The sequence below is a fragment of the Megascapheus bottae genome, chromosome 38 (assembly GCF_031878675.1).
Source record: "Megascapheus bottae isolate mThoBot1 chromosome 38, mThoBot2.hap1, whole genome shotgun sequence".
NCBI classification, from domain to species: domain Eukaryota; kingdom Metazoa; phylum Chordata; class Mammalia; order Rodentia; family Geomyidae; genus Megascapheus; species Megascapheus bottae.
Window position 1 is genome coordinate 4,314,856 of NC_143546.1, and position 26,850 is coordinate 4,341,705.

At 43.2% G+C, this 26,850-nt stretch overlaps 1 protein-coding gene across 1 annotated transcript in view; it reads right to left on the reverse strand.

The window, feature by feature from the left end:
* The window catches only part of Nsd1 (nuclear receptor binding SET domain protein 1), a 78,601-nt gene that overhangs the window by 43,055 nt on the left and 8,696 nt on the right, over positions 1-26,850 (reverse strand). Inside the window, exons 3-6 of the mRNA XM_090325555.1 lie at positions 18,658-18,793; positions 10,592-10,764; positions 6,326-8,918; positions 897-1,021 (exon numbers count right to left, since the gene is read on the reverse strand). Coding sequence (XP_090181681.1) covers positions 897-1,021; positions 6,326-8,918; positions 10,592-10,764; positions 18,658-18,793 — 3,027 coding nt within the window. The remainder of the gene's footprint in view (positions 1-896; positions 1,022-6,325; positions 8,919-10,591; positions 10,765-18,657; positions 18,794-26,850) is intronic.

Here is a 26,850-nt window from a genome sequence, read left to right on the forward strand (position 1 = left end):
GTACCAGTGGCTGATATCTGTGATCCTAACTACTGAGGAAGCCGAAATCTGAGGACAGTGATTTTGAAGCCAGCCCAGTCAGGCAAGTTTGAGTCCTATCTCCAATTAATCAGCAAATAGGTAAAAGTGGAACTGTGGCTCAACTGGTAGAGTGTCATCCTTGAATGAAAAAAGCTAAGGAATAGTGCCCAGGCTGTGAGTTCAAGCCCAAATACTGGCACAAGAAAGAGGGGGGAGGGCCAGGAGTGTGGCCTAGTGGTTAAAGTGCTTGCCTAGCATGCGCGAAGACCCAGGTTCGATTCCTTGGTACCACATACATACAAAAAAGCTGGAAGTGGTGCTGAGGCTCAAGTGGTAGAGCTCTAGTCTTGAGAAAGCACAAGGACAGTGCTCAGGCCCTGAGCTCAAGCCCAGGACTGGCAAAAAAAAAAAAAAAAAAAAAAAAAGGGGGGAGAGGGAGAGAAAAGTGGGGGAGGGAGAGGAAGAAAAAGAAGAAGAGAGAGGGGGAAAGAGAGCACCAGAGAGAAAAGGAGAGAAAATAATTTTGAAGTACATAGCAAACATAAAGAAAACAGCATAAATAACCTCCATGAAAGCTGTTAATCAACAGGAGTTTGAAAGGGATAAGGAAAGAGAACCAAATTCTGCTGGAGATGGGTATTAGCAGGAAGGGAGGTTGTGCTGAGATGGAGATATGTATGAAAACAGAACAATGAAATTACTTTAGGAAGCAGGGGAAGGGAGCCATGAGGTGAGATTAATTGGATTACATTGCATAAATGAGTGGAAATTTTACAATGAAATAAATCCATTCTCTGTGGAAAACAATTATTGTCTCATGAAGGCGAAACTGCAATTTCCAAATAGGGCCAAGCTGCTGAAATGTTGAAACATACCTTGTGCACCTGTTCCTGTACCTTCTTTTGTTTTTTTTTAGGAGCAAATATCTGATCATATTCTTCTGTATATTCTAGAAGCCACTTGCTTGGCTTCCTAAGGCGTTTCTTCTCTAATGGCACAGCTAAATAAGGAGAAATACGTTCAGTATTAACCAAAAACCTAGAGGAAATGTCACTATTTCATACAACTATCCCCACAGTCCCAAAGCATCAAGATGCAAAAAAAATCCTAGCTTAAATGAAAGAGTCTCAAAATTTTTTATGGTAAACCGTATGCAAAAACTGATGAATGGAAGTGAGGTAATATTATACAGAAACATATATCAAACATGCAGCTTATCTAATCATAAGAAAATGTGAAATTGAAAATTACTCTTCTATACTGGTTGACACTAATAGAAATAGTTAATATGTTCTTAGAAATACAGGACAGAAATCAAGTAAATCTACAATTTACTTGATAGCAACTTTTTGACCCTATCTTTACAAATATAAATAAACAAACACATGCTAAGCAATTTGCTTCGGGAATATACAAAATATATATTTGCTCCATTTTACTTACATTGTTTTGACTTTAATAGACACCACAGGTTGGTTTTTGGTGGGTTTTTTTTGGCCAGTCCTGGAGCTTGAACTCAGGACCTGAACACTGTCCTTGGGCTTTCTCAAGGCTAGTAATCCATCACTAGAGCCACAGCACCACTTCCACCTTTTTTCTATGTATGAGGTACGGAAGAAGCCAGGTCTTCGTGCATGCTAGGCAAACACTCTACCACTAGGCCAAACTCCCGGCCACCACAGGTTGTATTAAGTAACATAACTCTGAATTACGTAGAATGCTAGCTAGACATTGAGACATATATTTACCTAATCAAAATCACTTCACAATTATTTAGAGAAATAATTAAAATTAGTTTCATACAGAAATGAATAATATATTTCTGAACAGAAATTATAAATAGATTTAGCTATATATATAATTTCAGTGTTTAAAAAAAATTATACCCCATGCATACAAGATAGAAAAAAAAATATAGCCATCCACCAGTGCCTGTCAGAGGCTCTTCCCAGTAGCCTACGTATACATCAAAATTGACAGATCCATCAGTTAATGGTTGATAATCCTAACTACTCAGGAGGATGAGTAGTTTTGGTCTCTCTCTCTCTTTCTCTCTCTCTCTCTCTCTCTCTCTCTCTCTCTCTCTCTCTCTCTCTCTGTGTGTGTGTGTGTGTGTGTGTGTGTGTGTGTGTGTGTGTCTGTCTCTGTCTCCGTCTCTGCCTTTCTCTCTCTCTCCAGTCCTAGGGCTTGAACTCAGGGTGTGGGAACTGTCCTTGGGCTTTCTCAAGACTAGCACTCCACCACTTGAACCCACAGCACCACTTCCAGCTTTTTCCATATATGGAGTACTGACGAGTTGAACCCAGGGCTTTTGGCATGCTAGTCAAGCACTCTACCACCAGGCCACAGTCCTGGCCCAACGTTTTTAAATAATTTCTTAATCTGAATATCATCAAATGTCCCTAAAAGGCATCATGTTTGCACATATTTTACACAAAATCCTCCCCTGAACCTTAAATAACCTTTAGATTACTTATAATTCCTAACATAATAAAAATGTTATATAGTTACATAATCACTTACAGAATAACAAAAAAGCAATACCTAGATGTGGGCCAGTAGTTCCTATCTATAGTCCTTGTAAATCAGGAGGATCAAGGTTCAAAGCTAGCCCAAGCAGGAAAGCCCTTGAAACTCAGCTCCATTCAATCACCAGAAAGCTGGGAGTGCTGTCATGGCCCAAAATGGTAGAGCACTAGCCTTAAGCAAAAAAGCTCAGGGATGGGGCTGGGAGTTTGGCCTAGTGGTTAAAGTGCTTGCCTAGCATGCACGAAGACCCGGGTTCAATTCCTCGGTACTCCACATACATAGCAAAAAGCTGGAAGTGGTGCTGAGGCTCAAGTGGTAGAGCTCTAGCCTTGAGAAAGTCCAAGGACAGTGCTCAAGCCCTGAGCCCAAGCCCAGGACTGGCAAGAAAAAAAAAAAGCTCAGGGAGGCCAGGAATTTGGCCTCATGGTAGAGTGCTTGCCTGGCATGCACAAGGACCTGGGTTCGATTCCTCAGTACCACATACATAGAAAAAAGCTGGAAATGTGCTATGGCTGCTGGAAATGTGCTATGGCTCAAGTGGCAGAGCTCTATCTAGCCTTGAGAAAGCTCAAGGACAGTGCTCACGCCCTGAGTTCAAGCCCCAGGACTGGCAATAATAATAATAATAATAATTTAAAAAAAAAAAGCTCAGGGACAGCACTCAGGCCCTGAATTCAAACCTCACCACCAACAAAAAGAAAAAAAGAAAGATCTAAATGTCTTCCTTACAGGCTCCATTTGTACTTTACTGATTACTTTTGATCCATAATGGGTTCCACCCATGAACCTAAAGACAACAGAATGTTAACATTCTGTGACATTTTTCTTGGAATGAATAGTGGAAATATCTATTACAATGTCTCACTATACCATTGTCCCGCTTTGTGTGTGAATGAGAAGCAATGGGGGAGGAGGGTGCACAGAAGGGAGGGAAACACTCACACAAAGAGGGGTTGAGTCTGTAGATCTAGACATCAAACCCATGGCCTCAGGCATGCTCGGTAAGCAGTCTCCTACTGAGGCACACCCTCAACCCACTTTTATGTTCACAAACCAATATGCTATAATCACATTACTAAACAGTCACTCAACTGTAGGGCTTTTATTGGGAGAATAAACAGATAGGTATTTCAAGTCTTAGTCCTCTCACACGACAAGAGACATTCTGCAAGTGTTATGTTAGCCTCATAGAAGCACTTCCTGTCTCAGCTCAAAGTGGTTAACTCATATCCTCTCAATAAAAGGAAGAGTAAGCTCAGTATTGCAAGGACAGCCAACTTTGGAACACAGTAAGACTGAAAACATACCTAAGCACAAGCAAAGCAAACTGTAAGTTAAGCCAAAGCAAAAAAAGGTTACAACAGGTACCACAAACTTCTCCAAAGCTTTCATTTCTTTGATGCTGTTTTTGGAACACTGGTGGTTCATGCCTGTCATCCTAGCTACTCATGAGATCTGAGGACTCCAAGTTCAAAGCCAGCCTGGGCAGGAAAGTGCCAGTGAGACTCCAATTAACCACCAGAAACCAGAAGTTGAACTGTGGCTCACAGAGTTTGGCCTAGTAGTAGAGTGCACAAAGACCTGGATTCAATTCCTCAGTACCACACACAGAAAAAGCAGGAAGTGGCTCAAATGCAGAGCTCTAGCCTTGAGAAAGCCCAAGGACAAGGCTCAGGCCCTGACTTCAAGCCCTAGGACTGCTTACCACCCCACCCCACCCCCCAAAATAAAAAAATCTCAAGAGACAGGACCTGAGACCTTAGTTCAGGCCCCACAGTCAATATGAACAAGAACAAAAGACTTAAAAGCTTTAATTACAGCAAAACATGAAAGTCAGTTTCTTTTTACTTGCCCTAATGGTCATAATTTCATGGTGGCTCATGTCAGAAAGCTATTCAGAAAGCTGAGATCTGGGGATCACGGTTCAAAGCCAGGCCAGGCCCCAGGCACTAAAGTACGTGAGACTCATCTCCAATTAACCACCAGAAAAACAGAGTGGTAAGATGGCTCGATGTGGTAGAGCACTAGCCTTGAGGAAAGTAGACTAGTAATTTTGAGGTGAAGAGCTCAGAGAGTGCCCAGGTCCAGAGTCCAAGCTCCACGACCGACCCCCCCCCCAAAAAAAAATCAAAAAAAGCACAAAACCCCCCACCACATATACATATATGCCTTAGGCTGAGAGTGTGGCCTAGCATGCATGAAGCCCTGGATGGGACTCCTTGGTACCACATACATAGAAAAAGCCAGAGCCAACACAGTGGCTCTCAGTGGTTCTCGCCTGTAATCCTAGCTACTCAGGAAGCTGAGAGCTGAGGATCATGGTTCAAAGCCAGCTGGGCACAAAAGGAAATGAGACTCATTTCCAATTAACCTCTAGAAAATAGAAAGTGGGGCTTGGCTCAAGGGTAGGGCGGTAGTCTTGAGTTGAAGAGCTCAAAGACAGCGCCCAGGCCAAGTTCAAGCCCCATGACCTACCAAAAGAAAGAAAGAAAGAAAGAAAGAAAGAAAGAAAGAAAGAAAGAAAGAAAGAAAGAAAGAAAGAAAGAAAGAAAAAAAGGCAGAAGTGGTACTCTGGCTCAAGTCGCAGAGCACTAGCCTTGAGCAAAAAATGTCCAAGGACAGTGCCCAGGCCCTGAGTTTAAGCCCCAGGACTAGCAAAAGAGAAAGGGAGGGTGGGGGGGAAAGCAGCTGGGCACTGATGGTTCACTTCATAATTCTAGCTACTCAGGAGGCTGAGATCTGAGGATTGCAGTTCAAAGCACTTAAGTCCATTCTAATTTCGAATTATCCATCAGAAAACTGGAAATGGTGCTGTGGTTCAAGGGGTAGGGCAGTAGTCTTGAGCTGAAGAGCTCAGGGAGAGTGTCCAGGCCCAGAGTTCAAGCCCCACAACCAACAACAACAAAAAAAAGATGAAAGGGCCAGGAGTGTGGCCTAGTGGTACAGTGCTTGCCTAGCATGCACAAAGACCCAGGTTCAATTCCTGGGTACCACATATATAGAAAAAGCTAGAAGTAGTGCTGTGGCTCAAGTGGTAGAGCTCTAGCCTTGAGAAAAGCCCAAGGACAGTGCTCAGGCCCTGAGTTCAAGCCCCAGGACTGGCAAAATATATATAATATATATATAATATATATATAATATATATAATATATATAATATATATATATAATATATATACCCCCCAAAAGGAGGGGTGACTCCAAGACCCTCCCCCCTACTATGACCTCCGAACACAGGAAACAAAACAAATAGGTTGCATCAAATTCGGAAACTTCTATGTAACAAGTTACCAACCAAGTGAAAAGGAGCAGGATTTCTTGGCTACAGAACGCTTGTTTTATAAAAGCACATCTCTAAATGAAGTTGTAGAGGTATTTGGCATCAAAGGAAGCATTTCTATCATTAAATCTTGTCATCTGTTATCCAGAATCGTAACTGGTCCCACGTTTGAGGATTAGAGAGCTTCTCACTTACCTATAGTTACAGACTGGGTCCCAAAATGTCAGTATATTTTTACAAAGATAGGGAATGGGGAAAAGGAGCAAAAATGTTGTTAGGACTTAAGAAGAAGAAGAAAAAAAGACTTCTGGCAAAAATGTCTGAAAATATACTGAAATCCAACCTCAATCTTCAAATTCCACAGCCAGCCACATAAAGTCCTTTTGTCAAATGAAAACCTTTCCCTCCCAGTTTCAGGTTTCCATTAAAACGTCACCATCAAAGAACGATGTATGGTCGGTCTTCCACTCCCTTAAGGACAGTCAAGAGCCCTTACCTGGTTCCGGGAGCTCAGCCTGCGGGGTCAAACTGGGAATCCCTGGCTCCTTTTCCACATCCTCCACGCTGGTCCTGGACTTATCACAAGCCTTCAGCGGAGGCCCCACCGAATCCGAACTGGTATGCTTCGGATCTGTCAGGGGGTCCTCAGGCACATTTGTAGGAGGAGTTCTGCGCTCTGGGTACTCGTCCAGCCCCTTTCGGACTACAGGGTCAGCAGGAAGCAAGACCCCAAAGGCACCCTTGGAGTTCTCTTTCTCTCGCAGTCTGTTAGTGCGCTTTCCAGGTTGCTTTCCAGGTTTCGGGCGCCTTTGGTTTAAAGGCTGCCACCGCTTTTTAGGCACCACTTGATGGGTTTCCACATTCTCATTATTCATTTCAGAGTCCAGCTCTGGGTCTTTTCTATCCTCAAAAAAGAGTCCTTTTTCAGGAATTTTGTCGGGGTCAGACTGTTTAACCTTGTTATCAAAATGGGTTTCTTCACTAGTTAAATGGCCCATTAACTGAAGTGGTTCTGCAGCCACTTCTTGGGAGGTGTCCTCCGCCCCACCCCTCAAGGGGCCATTCACCGGGCCATTCACAGTACTTTCAGGGTCTTTGTCTCCTTCAAGTGCGGCTTCCCGGGTCACAGCTGGAAGCCGGTGTACTTTCCGGTGGTGCACTTTTCTTTTCCGCTCCGTCTTTAAGGCTCGCCAGTTCGTTGCATTCCTGACTAGCTGCGCTGAAAAAGCTTCTCGCAATTTGGAGGATGGTTTCGCTCCGCCACAGTGGCGTCTGGTCACACAGTTTGAACGGCTTTTCCCAGTGGAAGAAGGCAGGTCTCCTCTGTCAGATGCTAAGCGAGGTAGGGAGGCAGACATCTCCCCAGACAAGGAAGAGTCACCTCCTCTAGGATTAGGCCGCCCACAGTCCTCAGAGCCATCTCCATTTCTTTCTTGAGTGTGAGTGGAGCTTCCCGAACCCAAGACCTTGGATGTCACTACAGGACTACTGGCAGAAGAGTCCCCTCCGCCAGGACTCCTGTAAGGAGCCATGCTTTGAGCCGTCATCAGCCGTTGCTCCTTGGTCTTACTATCGTGCATATCCTTTAACATCATCAGTAATGTGCTGAATTTGTAGTCTGGTTCAATAGGTAAATGATTCTGGCTAGAAGCAGAAGAAAAAAGTAATGGTTTTGATGGCTTTGATGTTACAGAGTCATTGATGTCCTCACTTAAGGATCTGTAAGAGAGCTCCTTTAATTCGGACAGAACATGCTTTACCACGGCCGTTTCTATGTCGCTGGAATCCCTGGTTTTCTCATGCATGTTATTCAGTAGTTTTAGCCCATCTACTTTCCCACTTTTAGGAATGCTGGCCAAAGAAGCAGCTTTGGCATCACTAGAGCAGTATTTCAAATTGTGGTCCTCACTTGTAACCTGAGGCTCTTCCACAACTGGACTTTTATGTTTGTACTTGATATTTCGGAACTTCGGCTGTTTGCTTTTTGAATGTAAAAGGAGTTGATTAGTACCTCTGTCTTTTATTAGTGAGTTCTCACTAGGAATACTGGCTGGGGTGGTGAATTTTGGAGAGAGACCATCATTTCTAAATTCTGTTTGGGTTTTGTGGACAAGAGTAGACACATTAAGATCAGAGAGTTTAACCTGAGACATCTCAGTTTCTGGCTCTGCTGTCTTAGTACAATCCACCAAGTGGTCAGTATGTGAATTAGTCATGACAGATTTCTGTTTTTCTTTAATCCTAGAAGTTTTGGCAGGAAACCTAGAATGCTTTAACTTTTCATTTTTCTGCATGGACAACAGGTTCTCTGTTCTATCAAAAGAATCTGTAATTTCAAGGACACTGTCATCAGAATCTGAACTCTGTTCCTCGGCATCCAGGTCACTGCTTCCATCATCGGAGGTGGTACAGATACTAATGGAGTCACTTCGCTTCTCCTCATCACCAGCTCCAATATAGCAGAGCTGCACTTTTGAGCTGCACACCAGGCCTGACTGCAGTTTCTTTTTCTCCCCAACACGTTTAGAGAGCAAGGCACCCTCAGATAAGTCCACTAAGGAATCACAATTTGAGGCCTCAAATTCTTTCTTCGCAGTATTTTTTCCACACGACGAAAAGAGGAAACTTCCCGGGGCAGTGCTAGACCCGGTAAGGCTATTTGCAATCCTGGAAAGTTCATTAGAAGCCTGCTTATCAGATATATCCCCAGAAATGAAGTTTAGGCCAAAGCTATCTGGAATCTTTCCCCTCCGTTCCTCATTATTTGATTCAAATTGTATGGAACCCTTTTTCACACTAGTCCTTTTTGGATTATCAGAGTTCTTTCTGGCTCGAGACTTAGCACAGGGTTTTTCCTTCTCATCTCCAGAATGTTCAGAGTCAAAAGCCAGAGATTTCAAGCAGCCATTAAGCAACAGCTCATGTTCTGATTCAGGATCATTTGTACAATCTTCAAATGGCATATCCTCCTCACTGTCCAGCTTGATGGAAGTGTTGACACATTTTCTGGTCTTTGATCCTCTGGGAACATCATACTGTTCAGCAAGGCCAACACTGGCTTCCCATTTGCTCAAAATTTTCTGAGGAACCTTCAATTTAAAGGGAAAAGAAAAAAAAAGATCAGTTATCACAGAAATGAAAGTTAATGAATACCATCTTTCAAAGCAAAGCTTTCTCCAACCCTCTTGCCCTTATTCAAGGCCCTTTTACGGAACCAGCCAGGTTATATCCTACTGCCAGCACAACTGTCACCAGATGATGAGACATTCTAGGAGGGAGCAGTCTCACAAGCCCTCCGCTTCCCTGCCTTTGTAAGGACCAACTAGTGGACTGTAACTTAACATAAAATCGCTCACTTTCCTTCCTTGCCTCTGAACAATAGAGTCAACGTTCTAGACCATTACTATTCACACATATTTGAGTTCTTGTGAAAGAAACCAACAAGGTTACCAGAGAATGGGGGCTGGGGAAGAGACATGGAGTCCTTTCATTTTTTTTGCTGCTACTAAAAAAAGTATAAACTTAGAGCTTCTCACTCATTAAGCTTGTTTATTATTTACGCGTGTTAGTGCAGTACCGGGGCATGAACTCAGTGATCCAGGTCTGCTTAGTCTCTTCTACCACTTGCACTATGCCACCACCACTTTCAACGTTTTCCTTTTTTGGTGCCAGTACTCAGGCACCACAGCACTATCTCTTAGCTCTTTCATTCATGGCTAGTCCTTTATCACATGAGCCATAGCTCTATTTCTGGCCTTTTGGTGATTAACTGAGGGAGGGTAAAAGCCTCATTGGTTCTTGCCTAGGCTGGCATCAAACCAAGATCCTCAGATCTCAGTCTCCTGAGTAGCTAGGATTATAAGAATAAGCTACCAGAATCCAGCTTGGAGTTCCAATTTTAGCAAATAAAGGGTCTGGAGCCGGGCAAGGTGGCTCATGCCTGTAATCCTACTCAGGAGACTGAGATTTGAGGATCGCAGATTAAAGCCAGCCTGGGCACTAAAGTCTTGGAGACTCTTATCTCCAATTAACCACTAGAAAACCCGAAGTGGAGCTATGGCTCAAAGTGTAGAGCAGCAGCCTTTAGCTAAAGAGCTCAGGGACAATGCCCGGGCCCAGAGTTCAAGAAAGAAAGAAATAAGGGACCAGGAGCGTAGTCTAGCGGTAAAGCGCTCGCCTAGCAGACACAAAGCCCTGGGTTAAATTCCTCAATACCACGTACACAGAAAAGGCCACAAGTGGTGCTGTGGCTCAAGGCTCAAGTGGTAAAATGCTATCCTTGAGAAAGCTCAAGGACAGTGTCCAGTACAAGGCCCAGGACTGGTGCCAAAAAAAAGAGAAAATTATGTAGTAGTAGAATACATTCCCTGTACCCACAAGGCTCTGAGTTCAATGCTCAAGACCACAAAACCAAAAGAGAATATGAACAGTTTCATACGTGTAGACAGTGCCCAGGCCCTGAGTTCAGGCCACAGGACTGGCAAAAAAAAAAAAAAAAGAAAAAGAAGCCGGTTTCGGTGGCTCAAGCCTGTAATCCTGGCTACTCAGGAGGCTAAGATCTGAGGATCGCAATTCAAAAGCCAGCCTGGGAACTAAAAGGTCCGTGAGACTCTTATCTCCAATTAACCATCAGAAAATTAGAAATGGCACTGTGGCTCAAGGTCATATTTCCAATATAAACACTGCTATCCTTCATGCTGGTCACCCCTAAATATAAATAGTTCTGCAAATAATTCTTCATTCTTTGATTGTTTTGTTTTACCTTATGCCTATATCCTTTTTCTTTCTGCTTCCCCCTTTTCCTAAGGACAGGTAGTTCTTCAAACTGATGCCTGCCTTCAAACATGACGATTGCTTTTCCAGCCACCCAGGCTCTCTCAGAGGGGTCTCCAAAAGCCTCCACGTAGTACTCACGATAGGGTCTCCGATTGGCAACTAGACAGGGATAAAACTCAGTGCCATTAATTCAAAAATATAAGTGTTCATCATCTAGACAACAGTTCTTTTATCTGGTACCAAAAAAAGCATCTAGTAACATTTAACATAGTGAAATACCCAAAAAAAAACTAGGCAATCTGAAGCACTAAAGGAAAATTTTAAATATTTAATTATGTGGCAAGAAAATGCTTTTGAAAGAATCAATGGTTTATAGTTTGTGGACATGTATGAAAATGGAACAGTGAAACTTGTTGAAATTCTATTAGGAAGTGGGTACCAGCGAGTGATATATGTATGTGGTGGTGAAGTTGATTATAATACAATGTTTAAGTGTGAAAAAGTCACAAGGGTTTTTTGTTTTGTTTTGTTTTTGCGGGGGTGGGGGGGTGGGGTGGGGAGGGCTTGGGGCTTGAACTCAGCCCGGACGCTGTCCTTGAGCTCTTCAATTCAAAGCTACCACCCTACCCTAGAGCCACAGCCCCACTTCCCATTTTCTAACGGTAAACTGAAGATAAGAGTCTAATTAGAAATAAAAGTCTCTGGCTTTGTAGGCTTTGTATTGCCCCGCCTGGCTTTGAACCTTGACCCTAAGATCTCAGCCTCCTGAGTAGCTAAGATTACAGGTGTGAGCCACCTAGCCCCCTCGTCCAGCTTCACAAGCTCTTTATACAGCTACTATATGGAAATTAGAGAAAAACAGCCTGGGATACATAAGTCCCAGTCTTTGAGTTAATGAATGAGTGAATGACTCATATTTAATTCCCTTATTACAAAATACATATTTTTTCAAAACAGAAAAAAAGAGCTCTAAATGTTCTTTTCAAAAAAATAGAAAAGGGCTGGGAATGTGGCTTTGTGATAAGAGTGCTTGCCTAGCCTAGCATACATGAAACCCTGGATTCGATTCCTCAGTTCCATGTGAACTGAAAAAGCCAGAAGTGATGCTGTGGCCTAAGTGGTAGCGCGTTAGCCTTGAGCACAGAGGGGCTCAGGGACAGTGTCCAGGCCTTGAGTTCAAGACCCATAACTGCCTCCCCCCCACAAAAAAAAAAAATTAGAAAAGGCTCCAGGCATTGGTAGCTCTTGTCTATAATCCTAGCCACACAGTTCAAAGCAAGCCTGGGCAGAAAAGTACATGAGACTCATCTGCAGATTACCACCAAAAATTAACTACCAGAAAACTAAAAGTAGCATTTTAGTGGTGCAAAGTGTTTGAGCACTAGCTTTGAACAAAAGAGCGCAGGGACAGCACCGGGGCAGAGTTCAAGCCCCAAGATGACAAGCAGGAATGAAGAAAAGTAAGGGAAGGAAGGAAGGAAGGAAGGAAGGAAGGAAGGAAGAGAGGGAGGGCGGGCGGGCGGGCCTACATCATTTAAAATACAAACAAAGGGAAGAGATCTAAAAGTTGAAGGAACACGTACAAGTATAAAGACTTGATTGCTGGGTGACAATGGCTCTTGCCTGTCATACTAGCTAATCAGGAGGCTAAGATCCAAGGATCACGGCTCATAAAGAAGCCTGAGCAGGAAGTCTATGAGACTCTTACCTCTAATAAACTACTCAGAAAAAGCCGGAAGTGGCAGCACTGTGACTCAAGTGGTAAGAGTGCTAGCCTGGAGCACAATGGTTTAGGGATAGTATCTAGGAACTGAGTTCAAAGCTTCAGGTGGGGGGAGATTATTTCTAAAATTTCTGCTAGAATAGCTAATATATACAAAGAAAAAGTTAATAGCAGCTTCACTTATTTTTAAAGTGAACGAGAGATTGTTTTTTTCTTTCTTTTCTTATTTTTGCCAGGCTTGAACTCAGGGCCTGGGCATTGTCCTTGGACACTTTTTGCTCAAGGCTAGTGCTTTGCCACTTGAACCACAGAGCCACTTCTGGCTTTTTCTGTGTATGTGGTATCCAGGAATCGAACTCAGGGCTCTGTGCATGCTAGGCAGGCACTCTACCATTTTTTGTTTTGCCTTTTTTGGTCTGTTGTGGGACTTGAATTCTGGGCCTGGGCGATGTCCCTGAGCTCTTCAGCTAAAGGTTACCCCTTGAACCACAGTGCCACTTCCAGTTTTCAGGTCTTAATTAGAGATAAGAATCTCTTTGGACTTTTGTGTAGAGCTGGCTTAGACTGGCTTTGAACTGTGATTCTCCTGAGTAGCTAGGATTACAGGTGTGAACTACCAGTGCATGGCAAGGGATTGTTTTTCTATAACAACAGAGCTTAAAATTGGCTATATTTTAGGTTTTGGGGGTTTTTTTTAGCTCATTTTAAAGAGAAGCTACGTTTAAAAAACAAGCATAAAATTTCCTAAATTCTCTTCTAAATGAACAAAATTTTTCAACAAAAACAACCTATAAAGGATTTAACAGCTGAGCAGCAGTGGCTGACACCTTATAATCTTAGCTGTTTAGGATCTGAGAATCACTGCTGCCTTACTAATTCAGCCACATCTTCACTTCTGGGATTTTGCTGATAAAGAAGCAAAATCTCCTTGATTTGTCTGCCTGAGCTGGTTCTGAACCTTTCTGAATAGCTAGGATTACAGGTGTGAGCAAAGGGCATCTGGTAGAATCAACATTTCAAAAGAAAAGCAAGGAGTGGTGTTGTGGCACAAAGGGTAGAGTTTTACCCTTGAGAAAGCTCAGGCCCTGAGTTCAAGCCCCAGGACTGGCAGCCGTTTTGAACACTGAATATATTACACTGAGTTTGAACTTACTTTATTTAAATATATATATATATAATATATATACACATATATAATTAATAAATCCAAACATAGTTATACATACTGAGTGATTGAACTTATATGAGGTACCTTGAAAAGTCACGTTCATAAACAAAAAAGAGTAACGGTTACCAAGGGCTACAGGGTCATAAGAATGTCAAATTTATGAGGATGAAAAGTTCTGGAGATGATTAGTATTAATCACAGAACAATAATCAGAATATACTTAGTATCACTGACCTTTATACTAAAATGGCAAGTTAATACTATGCACTTTTACCTAAATACAAAAAGAAAATGGAACAGTGTTGCTGAGTATGTGGAAAATCAGAACCCTCAGACGCTGATAGGAATGTAAAATAGGTGAACTTTGCAAAACTCCTGGAAGCACAGTACAGTAATAATCAACTATGGTAGGTACTGTTTCAGTCAGCAATCCCAAAGTATATATACGAAATACAGACCAATACAAAACCTTTACAGATGTTCACAGCAGAATTATCTGCTAAAGATGGAAATAACGCACATCTGTTAATCAAAGTGGGATAAGCATATAACATAACATCTTTCCTGGAAGAAACCAGATGTGGTAGCACATGCCTATAATCAAGAATACTCAGAAAATTGAGATAATAGAATGCTGAGTTCAATTCTGGCCTGGGGAATGATAACCCCCATTCAAAAAAAAAAACAACAGAAAAAGAGGGGCCAGGAGTGTGGTCTAGTTGGTAGAGTGCTCACCTAGCATGCACGAAGCCCTGTGCTTTGATTCCGAAAGTGGTGCTGTTGTTCAAGGGTAGAGTGCTAGCCTTGAGGGAACTCAAGGACAGTACCCAGGCCCTGAGCTCAAGCCCCAGGCCTGACAAAAATGAAAATAAAATAAACAGAAAGAGCCAGTGCTGTTGGCTCACGCCTGTAAAAGCCAGAAGTGGTGCTGAGGCTCAAGTGGTAGAGCTCTAGCCTTGAGAAAGCCCAAGGACAGTTCTCTGACCCCGAGTTCAAGCCCCTGGACTGGCAAAAAAAAAAAAAGTGGGTAGCCAGCCACCCGTGGCTCATGCCAGTAATCCTAGCTACCAAGAAGACTAAGATCTGAGAATCCAGGTTCAAAGCCAACCCAGGCACAAAGTCCATGGGACTCTTACTTCCAATTAACCACCAGAAAACCAGAAGTGGCGCTGTGGCTCAAAGTGGTAGATCACTAGCTTTGTGCTGAAGGACTCAGAGACAGTGCCCAGGCCCAGAGTTCAAGCCCCACAACCAAAAAAAAAAAAAAAGGGGGGGGGAGAAAAGTAGAAGTGATGTATGCACGAATAAACCACAATAAACCACAAGTATAGAATATAGATCGACCTTGAAAACATTACACAAAGTGGACAAAACCAAAACAAAAACACAGCCATATCCTACAACGTCAACAAAATGTCAGGTGCTGGCAACACTTTGCACCTTTGAAGTACAGATTATTTAAAGCTGCTGAGCAGATTAGCTATATAGTTTCCCTCAGGGCCGGGAGTTTAGCCTAGTGGTGGAGTGCTTGCCTAGCCTGCACGAAGACCCAGATTCAATTCCTCAGTACCACATACATAGAAAAAGCAAGGAGTGGTGTTGTGGCACAAAGGGTAAAGCTTTACCCTTAAGAAAGCTCAAGGACAGGGCTCAGGCCCTGAGTTCAAGCCCCAGGACTGGCAATAAATAAATAAAACTGCTGAGTAGCTTAGCTATATATAACCTCAACTCCAAACCATTGCATCATTGCATCTAACTCCCCAGCAAAAGACTGGGCAGAAGCCTGTAGGGAATCAAGCTACTGTCTTTCTACTGAAAAGAATATAGTTAACCAACACCCAATTATCACAGGAGTATTACTATAAGATAATCAGAGGGAAGGAGCCATGAATATATATAGTCTAGTGGCAGAGTATTTGCTTAGCATGCACAAAGACCAGGGTTTGATTCTTCAGGACCTCATAAAAAGCCAGAAGTGGTGTTGACTCAAGTAGTAGAGCTCTAGCCTTGACACAGCCCAAGGACAATGCTCAGGCCCTGACTTCAAGCCCCAGGACTGAAAAAAGAAAAAGAAAATAAGAGGCAAAAGACTTAAAAAAAATTTTTTAATCCATATTCACTGTATCTGATAAAATATCGCTAAATGAAGGGTAGCAGAGGCCGGGAGCGTGGCCTAGTGGTGGAGTGCTTGCCTAGCAAGCACAAAGCCCCGGGTTCAATTCCTTGGTACCACATACATAGAAAAAGCTAGCCTTGAAAATGCTCAAGGACAGTGTCCAAGCCCTGAGATCAAGCCCCAGGACTCCCTCTGCGCCTCCCTGCACCCCCACCCCCACCTAAAATAAAAAGAACAAGGGTAGCAGACTATTGGGTACTGAGGACTGTTTTAATTATGCATACTTTCTAACCCTCAATTTTACCCATTTAACCCATCTGTGCTCCCCAAGATGTGCTGTCTTCCCATGCCTGTAATAAATCTCCTCTGGTTCTTCACTGACTCTTAATTTGGTATTTACTTACAAGTAAAGAGCTGGACGGAATATGTAAGACTCCAAGAGTTAAAGCTTGGTTATAGCTGGGCGCGGTGGCTCACACCTGTAATCCTAGCTACTCAGGAGGCTGAGATCTGAGGATCAAGGTTCAAAGCCAGTTGAGTACAAAAGGACCTGAGACTCTTATCTCCAATTAACCTCTAGAAAAAATGGAAGTGGGGCTTGGCTCAAAGGTAGGATGGTAGCCTTGAGCTGAAGAGCTCAGAGACAACACCCAGGCCCAGAGGTAGGGAGGTAGCCTTGAGCTGAAGTGCTCAGGGACAGCACCCAGGCCGAGTTCAAGCCCCAGAACCCACCAGAAAAAAAAGAAAAAAGAAAAAAGAAAAAAAAAAAACACTTGGTTACAGGGCCAAGAGCATGGCCTGGGGTAGAGTGCTTGCCTAGCATGCACAAAGCCCCGGGTTCAATTCCTTGGTATCAAAAGTGGTACTGTGGCTCAAGTGGCAGAGCACTAGCCTTGAGAAAAATCCAAGGACAGTGTCCAGGACCTGTGTTCAAGCCCCAGGACTGGGGGGGAGAAAAAAAAAATTTGGTTACAGTCCTGTGTCAGATACTTAAAAGTTCTGACATTATAGGAATATGCCACTATGCTCAATTTCACAATAAACTCGTGTGTGTGTGTGTGTGTGTGTGTGTGTGCGCGCGCGCGCGCGCGCTGAGGCTTGAACTCAGGGCCTGAGAACTGCCCTGAGCTTTTATGCTCAAGGCAAGCACTTTACCACTTGAGATACAGCTCTACTTTCAGCCTTTTTGGTACTTAATTGGAGAAAAGAGTCTTATGGGGTCTTTCGTGCCTGCAATCCGCAAATCTTAGCCTGCTGAAGAGCTAGGATTACAGGCATGAGCTACCCAGTGCCTGGCTTTCACCATGAACTTTTCAGACGCGCAGGTGATATCCCCTCAACTCCTAGCCCTCTACAGCCACTGCCTGATTTGGCCCACATCTATTCCTTGCTTCGTACTACGTCACCGTCTATTATCCTGTGGGCTAGAGATCTCGTAGTTACACAGAATTACTCTTCTTAGAGCCATTTTCTCCTTTTACAAGTACTCCTTCCTTCGCCCTCCCTTGACTTTTTTGAGACAAAGTCTCACTGTGTTAGCTCAGGCTGGCCTTAAATGTGATCCCCCTGCCTCTGCCTCCTTACTGGTGGAATCAGCAGCTCTAGTCATAATGCATCCTTTCAAGATTTTAATCCAAGTTACTTTAATGTGTTGCCTAGCATGTACAAAGAAGGCCCCAAATTCCATTCAAATACCACCAAAAATAACAACAGCAGCAGCAGCAGCAACAGTTTTTTTTACTAACTAAACACCCCTGGAACAGCTTTAAATTAAAATTTTAGATTGGGTATCTCCAATCAGTAATTACTTAAAGGCCAACATTTTTCATTGGAAACCCTTCTTAAGTAATCATCTATTAGGTGGTGACTTGTCTCTTCTACTGGTCTCTCAATTTCCATGAAGACAAATGGTATTGATGCTGTGCCCATTTCTGGATCCTGCCACCACCACAGTACTCAAGCCTATACAATGTATATAGGATATGACAAATAAATACATGGACCCTATTAACACACACAAAGAATACTTGTGAAGAAACCAAGAGTTCTAGCCGGGTGCCAGTGATCGGCTTAGTTTAGCTGAGATCTGAGGACTGTAGTTCAAAACCAGGCTAGACAGGAAAGTTTATGAAAATCTTATCCCCAATTAACTACCAAAAAGCCAAAAGAAGAGCTATGGCCCAAGTGATAGAACACTAGCAAAAATACTCAAGGCGCCTGGCTTCAGTGGCTCATGCCTGTAATAGTAGCTACTGAGATTTGAGGACTGGGGAAGAAAGTCTGACACTCATATCTCCAGTTAACCAACAAAAAGGAATAAAGAGCTGAAAGTAGAGCTCAAGTGGCAGAGTGCTAGTCTTGAGCAAAGAAGCTCAGGAACAGCACCCAGGCCCTGAGTTCAAGAACCAGAACTAACATACATATACACACAAAAGAAAGATGACTGGAAGTGCACCTGTGACTTACCTAGCCACTCAGGAGGATGGGACCTAGGTTCAAAATCAGTATGGTCAGGGGGGCCAGGAGTTTGGCCTAGTGGTTAAAGTGCTTGCCTAGCATGCATGAAGACCCGGGTTCAATTCCTTGGTACCATATACATAGAAAAAAGCCAGAAGTGGTGCTGAGGCTCAAGTGGTAGAGCTCTAGCCTTGAGAAAGTCCAAGGACAGTGCTCAGGCCCTGAGCTCAAGCCCAGGACTGGCAAAAAAAAAAAAAAAAAAAAAAATCAGTATGGCCAAAAAAATTCTGAAAGACTATATTTCTCATCAGGAAAAATGCAAGATGAGCTGTGGCTCAAGGGCAAAACACCAGCCATGAGAAAGAAAGGTATAAGAGAGTTAAAGGCCCTCAATTCAAGCCCTGGTATTGGGCACAATGGAGGAAAAAAAAAAAAAAAAGACTAAAATATGTTCACTATTAATGACTAATTCACAAAATGCTCAAAGGACAAGATATATCATTGCTAAGAAAAACTATAATGTACTAAAAAGAAAGGTGATCATTTCACACTGTGTTTTATCATAGAGAATAAACTGTGCGTTATTACCTTTCATTTTTGAGTGGGTGTTAATCAATGGGTCAGAGCAAATCCTGCAGGGCCACCATGGGCGTCTCTTGAATTTTGCCCAAATCAAATCTCCAACCTCATACTTGAGTGGTGTAGGCTTTTTCTTCGGTTGACACTTTAGACAGACAAAACACATGGGCATCAATAAGAATCAAAGATCTTTTGAAACAGTATTATCATTTTCCTATTTGTCTTCGGAAAAGGCAATGCCTAAAAAAATTCAAGAGGGAAACACCAAGCCAGATAGGAATTATAAAATGAGTATAACTGATTACTTAGCCTTAATTTTCACTATGTATCTTTGAATACAACATAAGTTCTCAATTAGCATTTGCTTTAAAAAAAACCTAGTTTACTTCAATCTAAAGAAACATAGCCAAGTGCCAGTAGCTCATACCTATAATGCTATCTCCTCAAGAGGCTAAAGATCTGATGGCAGAAGCCAGGTCAGGAAAGACCTTGAGACTCTTATCTCCAATTAAGAACCAAAAAAGGCAGAAGTGAGCTAGGCTGGACAGCACTCAGGCTAAGTTCAAACCAGAAGACAGGTACAAAAAAAATAAAAATAAAAATAATCTGTTTGGGGGCCGGGAGTGGGGCCTGTGGAAGAGTACTTGCCTAGCATGTACAAAGACCCAGGTTCGATTCCTCAGTACCACATACATAGAAAAAAGCTGGAGGTGGTGCTGTGACTCAAGTGGTAGAGCTCTAGCCTTGAGAAAAAGTCCAAGGACAAGTGCTCAGGCCCTGAGTTCAAGCCCCACGACTGGCAAATAAAAAAATTAATAATAACGTTTTGATTTAAAGAATAAAAATACAGATATACATAAAATCATCCTAAGGAAAGTATTTTTTTCTTTCTTTTGTTTTTCTTTGAGGGGGGCCTGGGCACTGTCCCTGAGCTCTTCAGCTCAAGGCTACCACCCTACCCCTGAGCTACAGTCCCCCATTTCCCATTTGAGTCTCATGGACTTTAGTGCCGGGGCTGGCATAGGCCACTTTGCCAGGCAGAAAAGTATTCCTTTCAACTAGAAGTTGAACTATAACATGGAAGGAGCCAGGAATGGTGGCTCACGCCTGTAATCCTTACTCAGGAGGCTGAGATCTGAGGATCTCAGTTCAAAGTCAGCCTAGGCCCTGAAGAGCATGAGACTCTCACCTCCAATTAACCACTGGAAAACCAGAAGTGATGCTATGGCTCAAGGGCATAGGGCGGTAGCCTTGAGCTGAAGAGCCCCAGAGGCTGGAGAGTTCAAGCCCCACAACCACACCCCCACAAAAAAAAACAAGGAAGGAAAGTGAAACAAAACAACAAAACACCATGGAATGTGTTATCTTTAAAATAAAATAAAATCAAGCCAGATGCTGGTGGCTCACGCCTGTAATTCTAGCTACTCGGGAGGTTGCGATCTGAGGATCACAGTTTAAAGCCAGCTGGGGCAGGAAAGTCCATGAGCCTCATCTCAATTAATTACCAGAAAACCAGAAGTGGAGCTGTGGCTCAAAGGGGGAGAGCACTAACCCTGAGCAGAGAAACTCAAGGACAATGCCCAGACTCTGTGCTCAAACTTCACAATCAACAACCAAAAAGCCTTATGTGGAGGAGACAGAGGAAGACCCAGGCAAGGTCTGAGCATGCAGTCCAAGCTGACCTCAAACTTATGATCCTCCTGCCTCAGTATACCCAGTAGTATTGTGCTTCTAAGCTCTGAGTTCTAAATGTTTTTAGTGTTACATTAGATCCTTTGGTAGGTGATATTCTACATCCTTCTAAAGCACAGATATGACTATTATTTAATCCGCATAATGACTCCTAAACGCTATACACAATCTAGACTAGACTTAGGCATAGTCTGTACAAATGATCTTAGGGTTTATGAAAGAAGAAAACCAGTCATGTACAGTACAACTGCAACAAGGATAGAATACAATACAGTGAAGCTCTTTGAAAATGTCAGACAGGTGTAAAATGTTCAAACCTGAAATCCTAGCTACTTGGGAGACTAAGATCTGAAGATCATGGTTCAAAAATCAGCTCTTAAGACTCCCATCTGCAATTAACCACCAAAATTCTAGAAGTGTTGCTCTGGCTCAAATAGTAGAGCATTATTTTTCCCCCCAGGCCTGGGGCTTGAACTTGAGCCACTTGAGCCACAGTGCTACTTCCAGCTTTTTCTGTTTATGTGGTAGTAAGAAACCAAACCCAGGGCTACAAGAATGCTAGACAAGCACTCTACCACTAAGCTACATTGCTAGCATAGAGCACTGTTCCTGAGTCTAACAGCTCGGGAACAGTCACAAGGCCCTGAGTTCAAGCCCCAGCACACACACACACACACACACACACACACACACACACACACACACACACACACACACACACACACACACACACACACACACACACACACACACACACACACACACACAGAAAGAACGTGGTGAAAAAGGGTTATCCAAGTACTTAGGGGACTCAGTTCTGAAGAAGGAGATTCAAAGTCAGCCAGGGCAGGAAATTCTATTAAGACTCTATTCCAGGGCTGGGATTTTGGCCTAGTGGAAGCCCTGGGTTCCCTTCCTCGGTACCACATACATAGAAAAAGCCAAAAAGGGGCCGGGAGTTTGGCCTAGTGATAGAGTGCCTACCTAGCATGCACGAAGACCCAGGTTCGATTCCTTGGTACCACATACATAGAAAAGGCCAGAAGTGGTGCAGTGGCTGAGGATAGAGCACTAGCCTTGAGGAAAGCCCAAGGACAGTGCTCAGGCCGAGCTCAAGCCCAGGACTGGCAAAAAAAAAAAAAAAAAAAAAAAGCGAGAAAGGGTGCTGTGGCTCAAGTGGAAGAGCTCTACCCTTGAGAAAGTCCAAGGACAGTGGGCAGGCCCTGGGTTCAAGTCCCAGGACTGGCAGGGAAAAAAAAGTCTCTTTATTCTCATCAATCATCCAAAAGCTAGAAGTGGAGAGTGGCTCAAGTGGTAAGAGCACTAGCTATAAATGAAAAAGCTTAGGGACGGCACAATGACGCTGAGAACAAGCACACAAGCACACGCGCATGCACGTTCAAGGCCCAGGACTAGCAAAAAATAATTCTCTACTTGATATACTATTCCCAAAAAGTATGAAAGGAAGATCAAATGATTTTTCAAGCTCTTAAGCAGACTTGAAAGCAGAGTAAATGCAGGGACAGGGAACATGGACATACATTCATGAAGCCCTGGGTTTGATTCCTCAATACTATACACAGAAAAGGCTGGAGGTGGCGCTGTGGCTCAAGTGACAGAATGCTAGCCTTGAGCAAAGATCAGACAGTGTCCAGTCCCTGAGTTCAAGGCCTTCCCTTCCTTTCCCCTTAAGAAAAGTATCCCCCCTCCCCAGAGAAAGATAAATACTTACACTGGACAGGGGCTGGGATGTAGCCTAGGGACTAAACACTTGCCTAGCAAGTATAACATCCTAGGTTTGATCCCCAGTACCGAAAAAGACAAAGATACAACAAAGAATCCCTGCATTATACTGGAAATGCAAACTATCGGTGAGATTTTACAAAGTTATATCACAGCCAGGAGTGGTGGCTCATGCCTGTAATCCTAGCTACTCAGGAGGCTGAGATCTGAGGATCATGGTTCAAAGCCAGTCTAGGCACTAAAAAATGTTAGATTCTTATCTCCACTGGAAAACAAGAAGTAGTACTATGGTTCAAGGAGTAGGGAGGTAGCCTTGAGCTGAAGAGCTCAGGGACAGCACCCAGGCCCCAGAGTTCAAGCTCCACGACTGACCAAAAAAAAACTTCATGTTAGTTGATGGTGGCTCATAACTGTAATTCTAGCTCCTCAGGAGGCTGAGAGGGTCACGGTTCAAAGCCATCCCTGGCAAGAAGCTCCTTAAGACCAAAAAAAAAAAAAAAATGGAACTGTAGCTTAAGTAGGAGAGTGCTAGCACTAAGCACAAAAGCTCAGAGACAGTGCCTAGGCTTTGAGTTCAGGCCCCGGGACCAACAAACACACAGAATGGAAAGGAAGGAAGGAAGGAAGTTATTTCTTTTTGAGTCAGGGTCTTTCTTTTTTGTCAGTCGTGGGCTTGAGCTCAGGGCCTGAGCACTGTCCTTGGATTTTCTCAAGGCCAGAGCTCTACCACTTGAGCCTCAGCACCACTTCTGGCTTTTTCTAAGTATGTGGTACCAAGGAATCGAACCCAGGTCTTCATGCATGCTAGGCAAGCACTTTAACCACTAGGCCAAACTCCTGGCCCTTGAGTCAGGCTCTTTCTACACAGGTCAAGCTGTCCTCAAACTTTTGGTCCTCCTGCCTCTACCTTCCAAGGCTGGGATTATAGGTATGCACCACCTGGTGTGGAGATTATGTTTTACCTACAAAATAGGAATGATACCTGCTCTAATTTTGTAGGAAATGGTGTTTATCAAATGAGTGGTAAGATCATTCAAAACCTAGTATGGTACAGCAGGGAGCAGCTAGTTTTAGGGGGCAAATACACCTATTGTGTAAGAATTAAGATTTACTTTCCCAATCTTAACTCCAAATTGCCAATGGTTTCCTTCCAGTCTAGAATGACAAACTGAACTACTACTATAAAGATATTGGTCAGGAGCCGGGAGTTTGACCCAGTGGTAGAGTGCTTGCCTAGCATTCATGAAGACCGGGGTTCGATTCCTCGGTACCACATACAAAGAAAAAAAAAAAAAAGCTGGAAGTGATGCTGTGGCTCAAGTGGTAGAGCTCTAGCCTTGAGAAAAGTCCAAGGACAGTGCTCAGGCCCTGAGTTCAAGCCCCATAACTGGCGAAAAATAAATAAATAAATAAATAAATAAATAACGATACTGGTCAGTACTCATAACCACATAATCTAGCAATGACATGTATGTCCAAACTCCTTTAATACTCATTATGCCACTTTAATTTAAAATTAATCAGGTGAGATAGCCAGCATAGATTTACTCTCCTATATTTACAAATAAGGAAACCATTTCAAGGTGACTCTGCCAAGGGTCCAGAGCACAAAACAAGGACCAGGGCCACCAACACCTCACTACTTCTCACACAGAAACCACAGGTCAACGAAATCCTACCTAACTGTCTCTTCATGGTAGATTCAAAAGCTCTATCTGCCAAGATTTACAGTAACAACTGAGACGCAGTTAGTAGTAAATCTATTGAGGAGGGCCAGGTGGTCTCAGGCAGCATTAAAATTAGATCCCAGGACAATAAACTCAAAAGAGAAAATTTGAATAAACAAGAAGGAATGATTTGGAAAGGGGCAGAGTAAAATCAGGGAAATGAAACGATGAAATCTGGGAAACAGAACAGCAGCAGACAAGCATACTAACTAAGGACCATGTGGTAAGACCAAGTAGAAACCTTCCAGGAAGCCTAGCCTGGAACATCTTAAGACAGGGCAGCATGCTCAAGAGACAGAACAGACATATCCAGGCCAAAGCATTGTTGTTATTCCAAGAATCTGACTACGACTTATAAATCCTCCTCCTAAAATAAAATAGATGCTGGGCAATGGTGACGTATGCTTTTAATTCTAGCTACTCAGGAGGCTGAGATCTGAGAATCACAGTTCAAAGCCAGACAGATAAAGTGGTAGAGCATTAGCCTTGAGCAAAGCGCAAGAATAACACCCAGGCCCTGAGTTGAAGTCCTATGACTGAAATAAATGAAAGGTTTGGCAATAGTGCAGAGGAAATGCCTCCAATGTACGGTCATAAAGTGTGGTATTAAAAGACTGTACTTTCTAGGCCTAAGGTACCAAAAGAAACATGTAAGCCTGTGCCTTCATTATTCTGAAACTGGAAAATTTAACACATTACTTTCAGGGTCTCCTTTGGGCTCTTTAGAGAGAGCTATTTCTAAATACTGACTACAGGCATTTTTGTTACGAGACTCAAACTCTAAATACTTTTCCTGCCTAAAATATTTTCTCTTTTAGCTGGCGCAGTGGCTCACGCCTGTAATCCTACTCAGGAGGCTGAGATCTGAAGATCATGGTTCAAGGCCAACCACAGCATGAGGCTTTCATTTCCAATTAACCACAAGAAATCCAGATGTGGTTTAAAAAAAAAAAATAGAAAGAAAACCAGGAGTGGTGCTGTGGCTCAATGGGTAGGGTGACAGCCTTGAGCTGAAGAGCTCAGGGACAGCCTCCAGGCTGAATTCAAGCCCCACGACTGACTAAATAAATAAAATTGATCAGTGGTTGCGATTCTGGTTACAAATCAAAGTCACCAAGAGCCACTTTATAAAATAACAAATCTTTTAAGTTTGTTTAAAAGTCCAGAAAGTGTTTAAAGCAGACAGAGCAACTTTATTTGAAAGCAAAGGAAACAGAAAGGGCCTGGCACTGGTAGCAAAAGCCTGTAATCCTAGCTACTCAGAAGCTGAGATTTGAAGTTTGTGGTTCAAAGCCAGCCCAGGCAGGAAAGTTCATGAGATTCTTAGCTCCATTATCTACCAGAAAACCAGATGTGGTGCTGTGGTTCTAAGTGGTAGAGTGTTAGCCTTAAGAAAAAGAGCTCAGGGACAGTGTCCAGGCTCTGAGTTCAAGCCCCAAGACCAAAAAAAAAAAGAAAAGAAAAGAAAAAAGAAAAGGACTACTTGTGCAAGAAGTAGTCCAGAACCAGTATCCCTAATATAACAAACTTTACCAGATACCCACCATTGGTAGCTCACATTTACCTACTCAGCTTGACAGAAAAGTCCTCAAGCTGGAAACCACTGGCTTATACCTGTAATCCTCGTTACTTAGGGGCTTATATCTAAGGATCAAGGTTCAAAGCCAACGGACTCAGGAAAGCCCAGGAGACTTTTATCTGCAATTAACCTCCTAAAAGCTAAAGTGGAAGAATGGCTCAAGTAATGTGATGCTAGTTTTGAGCAAAAAGAAAACCTCAGGGACAGCACCCAAGCCCTGAGTTCAAGCCTCAGTGCCAGCATCAAAAAATAAATAGCCAGAGGTGGATCCGTGGTTCCAGTGAAAAGCACTATCCTTGAACCAAAGCAGATACTAGCAGGCTATCACTGTGACTATTCATTGTTTCAGGAGTAGGATTTGAGGCTCAGAAATGGAAAGTGTGTTTCCATCTCCCCACCCCCAAACACACACTATTTTGTAATACAGAAAGATAAACACAGCAGTTTCTTTTAGCCTAACTTGTTAAACTAGATACAGTAGGCCCCCCCGCAAGTGGGGAGGGGGGGAGGGCCTCACACCTGTAATCCTAGTTGCTCAAAAGGCTAAGATCTAAGGATTTCAATTCAGAATCGACCTGAGGCCGGGAGCTTGGCCTAGTGGTAGAGTGCTTGCCTAGCATGCACGAAGACCCGGGTTCGATTCCTCACTCCCACATACATAGAAAAGAGACGGAAGTGGTGCTGAGGCTCAAATGATAGAGCTCCAGCCTTGACAAAGTCCAAGGTCAGGGCTCAGACCCTGAGCTCAAAAAAAAAACAGCTTAGACAGAAGAGTCTGTGAGACTCTTATCTCCAATTAACCACCCCCATACCAGAAGTGAAGCTGTAACTCAAAGTGGTAGAGCACTAGCCCTGAGCAAAAAGCTCAAGGACTGCCTTCAAGCCCTGAATTCAACCCCCTGACCTACCAAAAAAACAACTGAAAGACTTGATACAATGTCATATCCACTTACTAAAAGGGGAATTCTGCTTAGAGATTTTCAGCAGGAAGTTGTTCCTAGAAGACTTTTAAGCCCCAAATCAACAAATAGGTTCCTTTAAAACAGATGCATCAGCCAGGAGCTTGAAGCCTCACACTTGTAAACCCTACCTTACTCAGCAGGCTGAGATCTGAAGATCAGGGTTCAAAGCCAGCCCAGGTAGGAAAAAAATCTCTTATTTCTAATTAACTACCAAAAAGCCAGACATGGACCTGTGGCTCAAGTGGTACAAAAAAAAAAAAAGTGCAAAGAAAAAGATCAGAAATAGTGCCCAGGCCCTCAGTTGAAGCCCTAAGACTGGAACAACAACAAAAAAAAAAAGATAAAAAACTCTGCTTATCTAGTCAGTCGTTGGATCACAGAGTCTTAGTGACTCATATCCACCAGACCTCTGACTCCTACCAGAGCCTATCTAAATCAGCTACTGCCAACCCAGCGTAGAAAGAAAATAGGAAAAGCAGGTCATTCACAAGGATAAGAG